Genomic DNA, 14,333 nt, shown 5'->3' with positions numbered 1-14,333 from the left:
AGAGTTTAGACTACAGTCCAACAGAAGATCACTGCTGTGACGCTAAGCAGCAGTTTAATGTGTCTGTACACTGCTATTTTTAAAATCTAGCAATGTACCTGTTTGCTATGTGTGTGTGTGATGAGAATGGATTTATTTTTTAAAAGGACAGAAGCAGAACTGAACTTTGGCTACCCTATAATGAACTGTGATGTGTGGAAGATCTGATGGGGGAAAACCTGACACTGAGCAAACTGATTTGTCCAAACACGTAGAGAGGTCCATATTAGAGCTGTGCACAGTTGAAGAAAGCAATGTATACTATGAGAAGTCAACCTTTTTCATTCATAAAGTCTCAAGTAGCTACTGCACATTATGAACAATTCATAGTCTTCAGATAAGGTGGATTCAGATGGATGTGTGATGCTGGCAGATCAGGAGACAGCTCATTCCAAGGCCCCTAGGCTTCAATTGAACATTCACAAATGCATAGCTGAAAACCAGTCTGGCTCACCTGTATGTTAGCACTGTTACAACAGGTATTAGGTTTATGAAAACATGTTTAGTGTTAGACTTTATGAAATGCTTGTAAATTGATGCAGGCAGTAATCTCACATATCTGCATCCCATGTTATAAGGTAATATTTACGTGTTTGCTCTGAAACTGTAAACCCCCAGGGTCAAGAGAGAAGCACTAGCATGTGCTAAATACTAGTTCACCACAGGAAGTATTATTTCCTGTCCAACAAAAGAAGGCCTACAGACACCAGACAAATCATTGTGGAACATCAAAGGACAAGACTTCATTGATTGCTCCCCCCCACACCTATGAAGAGGAGATCTGACAAGTCCCCATGCACATCAGCTTGAACTCTGCGGGAAGGGAATAAAAATCCCTGACAGGAACAAACCGCATCTCTTCACTGCCTGGACTTGGAAGGTGCAAGATTTCTAAGCATACACAAGGGATCCCCAGTGCTTGGCCTGGGTTAACCCTAGAGGACTTATAGAGCTTGCATATTGTAGCAGCTTCCAATACACACACAAATGAGTTAATCTTAGGTTCCAAAGGGTATGTTTACTTGCTCTAACCTTGTAAATAACTTATTTCTTTTTCTTCGTTAATACATTTTTAGTTAATTTATTATAGAATTAGCTACAATTGTCGTCCTTGGAGTAGGACCTAAAGTACAACTGACCTGGGCTAAGTGCCTGGTCCTTTGGGACTGAGAGTAACCTGAATATTTGATTTTTGATATAAGGGACCATCTATCACAACAGCAAGCTTATCTGGGAGGCAAGAGACTGGAGTACCTAAGGGAACTGTCTGACTCCATGTTAAGGCTACCGCAGTGCCTGAGGAATTCACACTTGGTAATTCGTTGGTGAAATCTAAGTATAGAACTCTCAATCAATTTGGGATGTGTGCCCTCCTCCTTAACAGTCTGCCCTGAGGTTGGTGCTCATGCTCCTGAGCCACTCCAAGCAGCTTCACAACATGATGTTCAAACAAATATATATCTACATACAACTCTAAGCTGCCTTTTAATCTCCGCTCTCCAGGTTAGGTTCTATGGGGCCGTATAGGAAAGCATGCGCTGCGACTATGCCTATTCTATGAATAGAGGAGATTCAGCTCCATGACTGTCAACTCAGTCTCTCTGGGTGCCTTTATGCACAACAAAAATGTTACAAAAAAGTTCAGTTTTTCTAAGGGATTCTTTTCCCTTGTTAAATTTAGCATCTTCAATAGCTGATTAACAGTATTTAACATCAATTTTGGATTGTGAAGTGAAACAAGATTTAGAACAACTAAGAGCACAAAAGATAACTGCTTTACATTTTAGGGATGTGTTGAAGATCATTGTAATCTTTCAATCAAATTAATGTTTATTTCCTCATTCTTGTTTTGATCACCTACACAAATGTACAAAACAAACTAAGCCAGCATATTTGGAAAGGCCAAGATGCAAGAAAATTAATTAAGCAAAATACACTAGAGGACAGAAACGATTACCTCAAATAGCAGCATATAAAATTCAGGGATAACTAGAATTTGCTGTTTTCTACAACAACCTGCAAGAATGCCTTCACTGCAGCTATTACTATGGTCAATTGCAGCCAAATCATCCAAGAGAAATGGACTGAAATCAAAGCAGCAAAAATCTATAGCAGGATACAAGGGGAACGTGTGGTAGTGACAGCCATGCCTGCACCAGCATCCCTTCCCTCACGCCTATCTCAACAACATTTCAGTCTGTGAGCAGAATGATTACACAGAAGAGGGGGAAACCAAGCAATTCAATATGTAAATAGGCTACTCCTGGGGGCATTCTGCAACAAAAAATTAAAAATTCTGCAGATGTTGTCAAAATAACACTGCATAATCACACCAGTTTCAATTACTTTGGTAATTTATTTCAAAATGCCTGTCGGCAAGTACGTCTATAACAATACAGACAGGCAAAAATTCCCCCAGGAGTAGAGAGTTAAAGAAACCCCTATGACAACCCAGTTCCTGTTTCTCTTCCCCATTCCACCCCCATCCAGAGCCCAGATGGGGGGGCTAGACAGCCACAACCCCTCCCCCCAATCCAGCCACAGGGCCCCCCCCAGCCAATACACCCAAACCCACTCCCCCCCATCCCCGCAGAGCCCAGCCACGCTCCCTGGCCCAGATACCTGTATCCTCTCCCCCCAACCCCTGCCACGGGGCCCGCCCTTGCCCAGATACCCCCGCCCCCTCTCCCGCCCAGAGCCCAGGGATACAGAGGGAGAAACAGTCTGATGCTGGGTCCCAGGCTTGCTCACTGTCTCCTTCCCTCAGGGCGTGCTTGGAACTGCAGCTGCCAGGAACCCTCTACCTCCCGCCCCCTCCCCCCCGTGCTGTCTTCTATGTGCGAGCTAGACTCTGCCAGGTCCAGCTGCCCCTAGTGGTGGCTAGCAGGACTGCAAACCATTTCGGAGGGGGGGGGGGATTCTGCATGCAAGTTAATGCAAAATTCTGCATTGCGCAGTGGTGCAGAATTCCCCCAGGAGTAATATGCGAACAGTATTTTTCTGAAAGAAGACCCCCATAGGTCTACACAAAAAGGGATGAATTAGCATCTCAAAACAAACAACTGAAAAGATGAATTATGTTTGCCAAATACCTGTTTGTGAATTTCACACCATTCTTCTGGGTATCTAAGATCTTATATTTTGTGTTGTTCCGGAGAACTTTTTCTTCCCGGCAGGTAATTCGGAAGTAATGTCCTAACTGTGAATTGGAGTCCAGTTTGATGTTCTTGCCAGCTTCCAACCCTTTTCAGTAGGAGGAAGGTGGGGAAAGAAAAGAGAAATGAATGATTTCACCATTAGAAATACATGTCACCATATTATCCCTATTCTCTGAATGCTGCCTGTCAACTGGGTTGCCATTTAAACGATATTGGGCACGCCATGTTCAATGTTCTTGTCTTTGGTGCTACAGACAGGAAACATCTGAACTTTATTTGGAAATGTATTGCTCACCTCCACCATTAATTCAGTAAACCATCAAATGGCACATTTATCTAACTCAAAGCTCCATCCTGCTGCTGGATACAAAATAAGCATCACATCATAGAATCATAGGACTGGAAGGAACCTCAAGAGGCCATCTAGTCCAGTCCCCTGCACTCATGGCAGGACTAAGTATTATCTAGACCATCCCTGACAGGTGTTTGTCCAACCTGCTCTTAAAAATCCCCAATGATGGAGATTCCACAACCTCCCAAGGCAAATTATTCCAGCGCTTAACCACCCTGACAGCTAGGAAGTTTTTCCCTAATGTCCAACCTAAACCTTCCTGGCTGCAATTTAAGCCCAATGCTTCTTGTCCTATCCTCAGCAATTAAGAGGATTAATTTTTAACAATTAACAATTTTTCTCACTCCTCCTCCTCCCTCCATATTCAACTAAGACTTAATATGATGTGTACAAAGCAAATTACAAGTATTGTCTATACAACTATCAGTATAGAACAGCGGTTCTCAAACTGTGGGTCGGGAACCCAAAGTGGGTCGCGAACCCATTTGAATGGGGTCACCAGGGCTGGCTTAGGACTTGCTGGGGCCTGGGGCTGAAGCCGAAGTCTGAGCCTCAAAGCCGAAGCCTGAGGGCTTCAGCACTAAGTGGTGGGGCTCAGGTTACAGGCCCCCTGCCTAGGGCTGAAGCCCCTGGGTTTTGGCTTTGCGCCCTCTCCGCCCAAGGTTGCAGTGGGGGAGGTTTAGGTTGGATATTAGGAAAAACTTTTTCACTAGGAGGGTGGTGAAACGCTGGAATGCGTTACCTAGGGAGGTGGTAGAATCTCCTTCCTTAGACGTTTTTAAGGTCAGGCTTGACAAAGCCCTGGCTGGGATGATTTAATTGGGGATTGGTCCTGCTTTGAGCAGGGGGTTGGACTAGATGACCTCCTGAGGTCCCTTCCAACCCTGATATTCTATGATTCTAAGGGGGTGGGGCTCGGGCAGGCTCAGACTTCAGTTCCCCCTCATAGGGTTCTGTAGTAACTTTTGTTGTCAGAAAGGGGTCACGGTGCAATGAAGTTTGAGAACCCCTCATATAGAGCTAAGCTCATTTGTATTAAAAGAACTGCTTATCTCAATTGATACATGCTTCTGGAGGTGGAAACCCCAGTTCCACTCCTAGCCAATCAAGTCTTTTGCTCCCTTTCATCCAGGTATTTTGTTTAGAAGCACAAAGTAAAAACAAGTTTGGTTTACTTGTGTCCCAAAAACCAATCAAAGTAGCCAGAAATAAGTTTAGTTCCATTTTTGGAAAACAGCAAACTAAGCAGAGTTTCATTCACTCAAGTAGTCGACTAACTAGATGATCTATAAAGAAAAACTGAATATTCTGATAGCAGTGTGTGTGTAGGGTACATCTGGAACCTCCAGAAGAAGCAGCAGGGACACATGAGCAAAACCATGATGTAAATATAAAACTAATTTAGATTAATTTATTTTGTCAGTTTCTTACCACTTTATTTTCATTAAAAGAGATCATTTAATTATTGATCAGTGTGAGATTTGCACTGACTGTACACACAAGAAATTGTAGTCTTTAAATCTTTAATTCTGCTTAATAGAATTCTGTATTCCATTTTATATGCACCTTCATACCACAGAAATGGGCATTTCCAGAATGGACACCCATAAGAATAGATAAGGACAGGATATTTGAATACACATTCCCCAAGGATCTTAATAAAAATAAAATCAGTGGAGAAGGCTAGACACAGTTACAGTAAATAAACTCTGTACAACCCTGTAATAGGTATGCAGCAACTGGGTAAACGTTCTGAAACACCATCTTTCACAAAAAGCAATTTGGACATAAAGCTGCTTGTTACTCTCCATGTACCATACTAAATAACACCATTAAAATCATCCAGCAGTCTAACAAATAATTAAATAATTAAACTAAAGATAAAAATACCTTACTCTTAAATGGTCAGTAGAGCTCAAAGCACTTTATGAAGAAAGTATTAAAGAGAGTTTTACCTCACCGTACCTAGTTCTCTGGCTGCAGTCTTTAGAAGAGACTGCATGCTCTCCTCTAGTTTGTTCATCTTCTCTCTCAACTCTGTCAGATTAGGATCAAAAGAAGCCTTCACAAGGAATTCATGATTTTCCACCTACGAAAAGAAGAATGAGAATGAATACAACTATTTTGATTGCTGCATACATTTGTTATGCAGATGTTCAATGTTTTTACATTAGTCATTTAGTTTGATTTGGTTTAATAGATTTTGTTCAACATTTCATAATTCAGTATTGTTTGTGTCAGATTATATTCTTAGCTGGTGAGAGTTTAGCTGAATCACATACAAAGCCTGGTAGCGCTCCCCATCTGGCTGGACACTCTGCAGGCTGCTGTGTTTGTCACTGGGTCCCATGTACGCTAAGCTTTTTGAATCTAAACACATTCTAAGCATTATCCCATGCTAGAGTGTCCCTCCTGAGACCTGGCACCCTGTGCTTCAACTGCCTAGCCCCTGGGACTAGTGTGGTCTCATCAGACTTCCCCATAGCTTAAATACACCTTTTCCCAGAACTCCAGCCTCATGGGAACTCTGGGTTTACAGTTACCTCTTTAGGGATATGTAGTGTTCTGCATTTTCAGTTTTTACCTATTTTCACGGAAAAATTACCCGTTTTTTTATTAAAGGAATTCGGTTTTTACTGATTTACACCTGTTTATCAATCCACTCAATGTTTTTTTCAGGTACTTATTTTTGTTAAACACTGCTTGTTGTGTCCTGCAGCTCTGTGATTCAAGCAGTTCCAACATAATACACAGAACACACACAAAGTGGTGGCTGGAAAATCAAACAAACAATATTAATACTGCACTACAATAGGCTCACTGCTCGGCTATTTTTTTGTATCCATTTAGCGCAGTACTGAATTCAAACCAGAAATCCTCCACAGATAAAGATGAGGTAAAAAGGTAAACATGGGGCGAAAACACAAATCTATGCCTGAATACCAACAAGAAAATCAGTGCTTAGAAATTTCCAAGAAAAGTAAAGACAGGAACGAAGAGAATGCATTGCACTGCAAGTATTACAGCATTGAGGTCAGTGCTCACACTAACAGAATAAAGGAGCCTGTCGAAAGCAAGAGACCCAAGAAGCTTAAAGAAGAAAGTGAGCTTTCAAAGTTCCAAGATCAAAGATCCATTTAGTCAGCTTACTCTCTCTGACCTTGGCTGGTCGTGCAGTTAAACAGGACCACCCACTACAAAAGCATGCACATTTCTCTCTCCTTACCTAACAATAGTGCTCAAGCAAAACTACTGGACAAGTAGCCTACACTATCCTGACTATAGTTTTTCCACCCCCAGATCTGAAAGCTGTGCACCAAGAAAGCTTTCCTGCATTGAACTTGGTGAAAAAAATCCTGCATCTGGATTGACTATCACCTGCCTGACATATCAAGAAGACCGATCCATTCACCTACAAGAACGGGAGCCACATCACAGAAACTAATTTCACACAGACCAAACAGCTACGAGGAGCTACAGATTCTCGTTCCCTGCCAACTAGGACTACACACAGACTCACAAATTAAAGGTTGAAAGATTCCCATGTTCCATTTCAAACCAAATCCAGTTCCCCCCTTCTGCTCCAAAGCCAGTAATCACAAAAAGGCAAAACATGAAAATAAGTTTTCAGCATTTATATCCATAGACACCTAGAAGTGTGTATCCCAGTTTGCACTGCTTCCAGTAAGAGTCTGTAGGAGCCAGCAAATTGATAGCTTACTCCAACTCCTGTAAACAGATCTGTTATCACCTGTGCCACTTTCAAGTATTTGAAGACTATACTCAACTATCCTTCACTAGCAGATGCTGAAACAGAACTGTTACATTTGACCACATTCTCCAAGGTAAGCTGATTAAGCTAATATTTAATGTTTTATAAACCTTAACTGTGAAAATTGAACTGACTAGATGATGCAGCTTATTAACAAACACACACAAAGGAGTTCCTAAACTATTTGGTAAAAAAACCAATCAATCATATCTGCCATTCCGGATAAAACTTTTCAGAATAATAAAATAATCAATCTATTATCCCAAAATAGAACATTGGAAAGTTTAAACTTTAATTTTTTTACAAACTGTAGCCCTAACTGTATTTAGAAAAGTTGCCCAACACAGAAGCTATTCTCTTCTCCTTCACCAAGTCTCTCTTCATTCCATGTGCAGCTGCCAATCTGGTGTGAGAAATTTTAGAAAGAACATGTGGAATTGTGAATCCCAATAGTTTTCAGACATTAAAATGCTTTTTTATGGCAACATTCTGCCATATGACTATGGAAAAATCCACCAGAACCTAGGAAAACACTGAAGGACTGGATTTATTCTCTCCTGGGCTTCCCATAAGAGCAGGAATAAAAAGTCAGCCACCATCACCATGCACACATTTTCAGCTTTAAGAGCACATCAATGATTTTTTCATTGTTGAAATGGATACTGAATTCTAAAATAAAGGATTCTCCTATTCCAGTATAGCCAAATGTCCACCTGGCTTCAGAGATTAAGGAGTACAAACATGCAGTTAGTTTCAATGGAATCTGCCATAACAGATCAAAGATTTTGATTTCCATTCCGGGCATGGAACAGTAGATGAATAACAGTCATGAACGGACAGATTGCTGTATCAAACACATACCAGGGCATTCCCTTAGACCATCTTCTGCTTTTGCACATTGGGCTACCCACATTTGCCATCCTTGCCAGTCAACTGCCCTTCTCTCCAAATCTTCCCATTTCATGTTGAGGTGCTTGATGTTGTTCAGAATTGTTCCTTTCCATGTTATTCAAAGTTTTCCTCTCTTTCTTCTTGCATTTTCTGGCTTCCATTCAAGGGCAGTATTTGGTGACCGCTTTTTCCATTTTCAGCACATGTCCCAACCACTGATGTCTTCTGTAGATTATTTGTGAGAGGGTGCCTTGTCCACTAATTTTTCTGACTTCATTTGTCTTCTTATCTCTGTATGTTATTCCCAATATTCTTCTCAGACATTTGTGATTAAATGCATCCAGCTTTTGCATATCTTTCTTGGTAAATTGCCATGTCTCACTGCTATATGTTGTGTTGGCGATAACAGTTGCTTTGTTCACATTCAGTTTGGTCTTGAGGGAGATGTTTTTGAGTTGCCAGATGTTTTTGAGTCTTCCAAATGCAGCATTTGCCTTCCAGTTTCTTCTTATTTCTGCAGAACTAGTACCATATTGGCTGATGGTACTTCCAAGATCCGTAAAACTGTCCACCTTTTCCGTTTTCTCTTCAATTTTGATTTCTGTCCCTGTGGTCCCCATTAATATGGCTTTACATTTTTTTGCATCGTATCTCAAACCTTTCTCCATTACTTTTTACTTGGTTTGTGCATTTTTGTAGTCCGTTGGCATCTTCACTGATAAGAGCAATGTCATCAGCAAAGTCTAGATCAAATAGCCATGAGTTGTTCCATTTTAAGCCATATGTATCTCTGTCACATTGTTTTAATCCACATGCATTCACTTACCAGGGCATTAGACTGAATACAAATCTCCTAACTCAGTGCTGACTAAACAACAGAAGAACTAGCTAGCCCCCTCCCATCTCACCCCTCGCATCCCACCCAAAAAAGCCCTTTTTTCAGCTTGCCAAGATTTAGTTTTCTCAGGACTGCTGGTGTATATTAATAAACACTCCGACACATTTGGCTATGTTAAAAATGTACATGGGTGGATAATAAATAAGATACAGCTCAAATGCTGCAAACACTTAAGTAGGTACATATATTTACCCATTACTAATTAAAATCTATTCCATTTGGACCCCTCTAGGCAATGCTGTAGTCTAATACACTCTTTGTACATGTACAGAGCATCAAGCCTATGGAAAAAAGTGATAACTAATCAAATACAGGAATGGAAAAAGAGTTATCCAGTTACCAATATTTATTACAGCTATTTAAGTGAATAAGTCATTATTAGGACTGCAAATATATATGCTGCTTTTCAAATAGTGTTCTTTGATACCTACCCCAGAAAGCTTACTCTGAATGGATTACTGATAAAACTTGGTTGCTATGACACCTTGTAATTCTGTCATACCTTATTCTCTATTAGACTCAGCCATTATAGTTAAATCCTATAAAAACCTAACAAAATGCAAAGCCGGAAGGCATAAATTTTAATGCTCATACTGAGGAAAGGTTATTGTTCCAGTACAACCACAGCTGGCAAATCAACAACCATTTTAATTAACTCCTATGACTTGAAAACAAATCCCACATAGTGCATTTTATAAGGTGCTACTACAAATATCCAATTCATTATTTTGTTTAGCAGAAGTGCAATAAAAACATTTACATCAAGTTGGAATGTGATTTGAAGGGTAAGAGCTTAGCACAGTTGTTGGAAAAGAACAGAAGATGCCCCAAGGCATAAAACTAAATCAACAGATGGTCTCCAACTAGTGTAAGGTTATAAATCTCTATTAGCATATATTGTAAATTCTAGGATTTTTGTCAATCGACCTGTCTTACTTCAAACAAAGAGTGAAAGCCAATTATTAAGCTATACCATCAAAACGGCACACAGATGAAAAAAACCCTGACTAAATCTTGGGTGCTCGGGGGCAGGGCAGACCAGGGGCGCCATGGTGCTGGGCAGCAGCGTGCAGCCTGGGACCCCCACTGCTGCTTGGGGGGGGAAAGGGGGGAGGGTGTTTAGCAGGGCTGGCAGGCTCCCTACCTGGCTCCACACGGCTCCCCGGAAGTGGCGACATGTCCCTAGGCGCAGACGCAGCCAGGGAGCTCTGCATGCTGCCTCCACCCTGAGTGCTGGCTCCGCAGCTCCCATTGGATGGGAACCACAGCCAATGGGAGTTGTAGGGGCGGCGGCAGCGCACGGAGCTGCCTGGCCATACCTTTACCTAGGAGCCGAAGGACATGTTGCCGCTCCCAGGGAGCCCCCCATCCCTGCAAGGTAAGCACCACCCAGAGCCCCCACCCCCTCCCCAACCTCCTGCCCCAGCCCTGAGCCCCCTCCCACACCCAAACTCCTGCTGCTGCTGGGGGTGAGGGAGGTGTGGTGGCCCAAGACTGCCTGAGCAGCGGCTGGTGCAGCTGACCTAAGGGCTTCCTGAGCTGCTCACGCGGCGCCCGGGTCAGCCACACCGGCCTCTGCAGAAGCCCCGGAGGTACCAGAAAGTCATGGAATCTGTGACTTCCGTAACAGACTTACAGCCTTAATTATCAGTAATAAAAGCTTTTCCTGAAATTACTGAAAAAATATATTGTGAACAGAATATTAATATATAGTACTAACCACCTGGGGAAATTAGTGACATCTATGAATCATGTTTGCTATTTTACACATCAAAAATTACCGTTACAGAAATGCATAGGACCTATTTTAGTGAAAGGACATGAAGATGTCAACTCTGAATTTTCAGGACTGTTGAACACAGTCTACAATAATCGCAACTGATTATTGCCACTTACTTTCAGAAACAGACCAGGTTTTCTCTCTCAGAATCAGAAGCGTTGGGTTGGAAGAGACTTAGAGAAGTCCTCACATCCAGCCCCCTGCACTGAAGCAGGACCAAGTAAATGTATACCAACCCCGACAGGTGTCTGTCTAACCTGTTCTTAAAACACTCCACTGATGGAGATTCTACAACCTCCCTTGGAACCATATTCCAGAACTTAACTACACTTACAGTTAGAAAGTTTTTCTTAACGTCCAACTTAAATCTTGCTTGCTGCAGACTAAGGCCAATATTTCTTGTACTACCTTCAGTGAACATGGAGAACAATTGATCACCAAACTATTAGTAACAGCCCTTAACATATTTGAAGACTTATCAAGTCCCTCCCAATCAGTCTTTTTTTCTGAAGACTAAACATGTTCACTTTTCTGAACCTTACCTCATAAGATTTGAAAAACTAACCTTTTTTTAAAATCATTTCTGTTGCTCTCCTCGGGATTCTTTCCAGTTTGACTGCATTTTTCCTGAAGTATGGAGCTCAGAACTGGGCACAGTACTCTAGCTGAGGACAATTGCGCCCTGTGTCTTACATACAACATTCCTGTTAACGTATTCCAGAATACAAGCCTTTTTTGCAACAGCATCACACTTGACTCATTTATTTTGTGATTCATTGCAACACCCAGATCCTCTCCTGTAGTACTACCATCTAGCTATTCTCCATTTTATAATTGTGCATTTGGTTTTTCCTTCTTAAGTGAAGTACTTTGCACTCGTCTTTATTGAATTGCATCTTTCAAGTCTTCCTCAGTGATCTGACATAAAATAGAAAGTTTTGCCAAAAATCTTAGACCTGTGATCTATGGTATCTTACAATGAAGTTATGTAACAGTTTAACAAAAGTTAATACAGGTTGTTTTTTTTCTTCATAAGAAAAAGCTTCTCTATGCTGGGAAGGAAAGTTAACTTTTATATCTGGATCAATTATTTGCCACAGAGGCAACATATTAGCGATGCACACTTGATTCAATCAAATAATGCTACGTGTACTTGACATTACAGCAGTAGAGAAAAGTATCATGAACTGGTCACATGCTAGAATTACGAGTCCTGGAACAGGTTCCCTGACAGCACCAAAACTATGGGATTTAGAAACACTTCACAAGTGCCAATTAGTGGTTCTACACAAGTCTCTGTGGAAAAACAGTTTCAGAAGGTAGTTATTTATATGTCTATCCAGGGACAAGTGACTTAAGAAATGCAGAACAATTGTTATTGACAATTATTGGTCAGTAAACAGATGTAGAAGTCACACAGTATTCAGGCTACAGGACAAACATCAATATTTAATACCATTTAGGAAAACTTCATTGGCCTCTTCAGAAAGTCAGAATTGCAACGATCTTTAAAGCCAAATGTGTGGCAGAAACTTGTTAACTTCCTTCTTTTGCTTATACAGTTGCTCAAGAGGTGATAATCTTACTGCAATTTTGATATTAGTGAATGAACTGTACATTTCCAATATACCCAAGAATAGAAGGTAAAGTATATTTAGGATATAGAGGTGGAATACAAAACATTAACCAATGTTGCAACACAGGGCCTACAGCCAAAGAGAAATGGGAGATCCCTAAATTAGTGGGGTGTGGAAGTATGGATAAGGAAAAAGGGGTTGGAAACGGTATACAACCTTAGTAGGGTAACTCAGGATAAAAGATATTGCCTAACCTATGTGCGGGGGTGGAAGTGGGGATGGGGAACGCACCAGGAGACGCGAGGACGACCACTACAGATGATGAGGAGAAAGTAATGACTGACACTCTGGGGTTCCTGGGCAGGAGATGTGAGCGATAGCAGTCATAGGGCTAAACACTTTGCATTGTTTCTATCCGCTGTCATATTTCAGTGCTTGTGGCACTGTTTAGCTGCATAACAAAATTATTAATAAAACAGTTGGGTAGTTATTTGTGAATGTTTCTGATGTCACTGTCATGTGTTCTTACAGTCTTTCATTCTCATGATAAGGATAATCTTCCTGATGTTGTGGGCATAAAGAAAGAGACCGAACATTTGCTGGACACTACAGTCTGAAAGACTGACCATTAATCAACACCCATCTATTAATGAGGCTTTACCAGTCATTTTTTTTCTGTCAGTATTGTCAATTTGTCATTTGTATTTTATTTTACCTCAAAACAATTAAAATACATATCCTAGTACTAGAGTAAAACATTTGCTTTATTTATTATTTGCATTACCATAGTGCCTTTGGACCCTAGTCATGAACCAGGACCCCACTGTGCCATGTTGTACAAACACAATGGTCCCTGCCCCAAGGGACTTACAATCTAAGTATAAGACATGAGACAGAGTGGCACAGGCAGGGGCTTACAGATGTGTCTCTTCCAGATACGTCCTCACATATAACATTCCACAGGAGTCCATAAGAGTTATGAATATTCATAGATTCATAGACTTTAAGGCCAGAAGGGACCATGATGATCATTTAGTCTGACCTCCTGAACGCTGAAGGCCACAGAACCTTACCCAGCTGCTCCTACAATAGACCCATAACCTCTGGCTGAGTTACTGAAGTCCTCAAATCATGATTTAAAGACTTAAGTTACAGAGAATCCACCATTTACACTAGTTTAAACCTGCAAGTGACACCATGGTCCATGCTGCGGAGGAAGATGAAAAACTGCCAGGGTGTCTGCCAATCTGATCTAGGGGGAAATTCCTTTCCAACCCCAAATATGGTGATCAGTTAAACTCTGAGCATGTGGGCAAGACCTACCAGCTAGACAACAGGGAGAGAATTATCTTAACAGTAACTCTTCCCATCTACTGTTCCATCACCAGCCACTGGCGATATTTGCTGCTAGAAGTCATGTATCAGCTATATGCCACTGTAGGCAGCCTCACCATACCATCCCCTCCATAAACTTATCAGTCTCCGTCCTGAAGTCAGTTAGGTTTTTTGCCCCACTGCTCCCCTTGGTAGGGTCTTCCAGAAGTTCACTCCTCTGAGGGTTACAAACCTTTGTCTAATTTCAAGACTAAACTTGCTGATGGCCAGTTTATATGCATTTGTTCTTGTGTCCACACTGGCACTTAATTTAAATAATTCCTCTCCTCCCGCCCTAGTATTTATCCCTCTGGTGTATTTATAGAGAGCAATCGTATGTCCCCTCAGCCTTCTTTTGGTTAAGCTAAAAAAGCCAAGCTCTTTGAGTCTTCTCTCATAAGATAGGTTTTCTGTTCCTTTTATCATCCTAGTGGCCCTTCTCTGCACCTCTTCCAGTTTAAATACATCTTTCCTAAAGACTGGAGACCAGAA

General features: G+C 41.4%; 1 protein-coding gene across 3 annotated transcripts in view; it reads right to left on the bottom strand.

The window, feature by feature from the left end:
• Positions 1 to 14,333, bottom strand: part of MSH2 (mutS homolog 2) — a 99,603-nt gene that overhangs the window by 21,752 nt on the left and 63,518 nt on the right. For all 3 annotated transcript variants that reach the window (XR_012667780.1, XR_012667781.1, XM_048842843.2), the window contains exons 9-10: positions 5,515 to 5,638; positions 3,132 to 3,282 (exon numbers count right to left, since the gene is read on the bottom strand). Coding sequence is in view for 1 of the 3 variants with exons in the window: in XM_048842843.2 (XP_048698800.2) it covers positions 3,132 to 3,282; positions 5,515 to 5,638 (275 nt within the window). In the remaining 2 variants the exon portion in view is untranslated. The remainder of the gene's footprint in view (positions 1 to 3,131; positions 3,283 to 5,514; positions 5,639 to 14,333) is intronic.

This window comes from Caretta caretta, chromosome 3 (genome assembly GCF_965140235.1).
Source record: "Caretta caretta isolate rCarCar2 chromosome 3, rCarCar1.hap1, whole genome shotgun sequence".
Classification (NCBI taxonomy): Eukaryota; Metazoa; Chordata; order Testudines; family Cheloniidae; genus Caretta; species Caretta caretta.
Note: the sequence above shows the minus strand (reverse complement) of the source record. Positions and strands in the feature narration are given on the sequence as shown.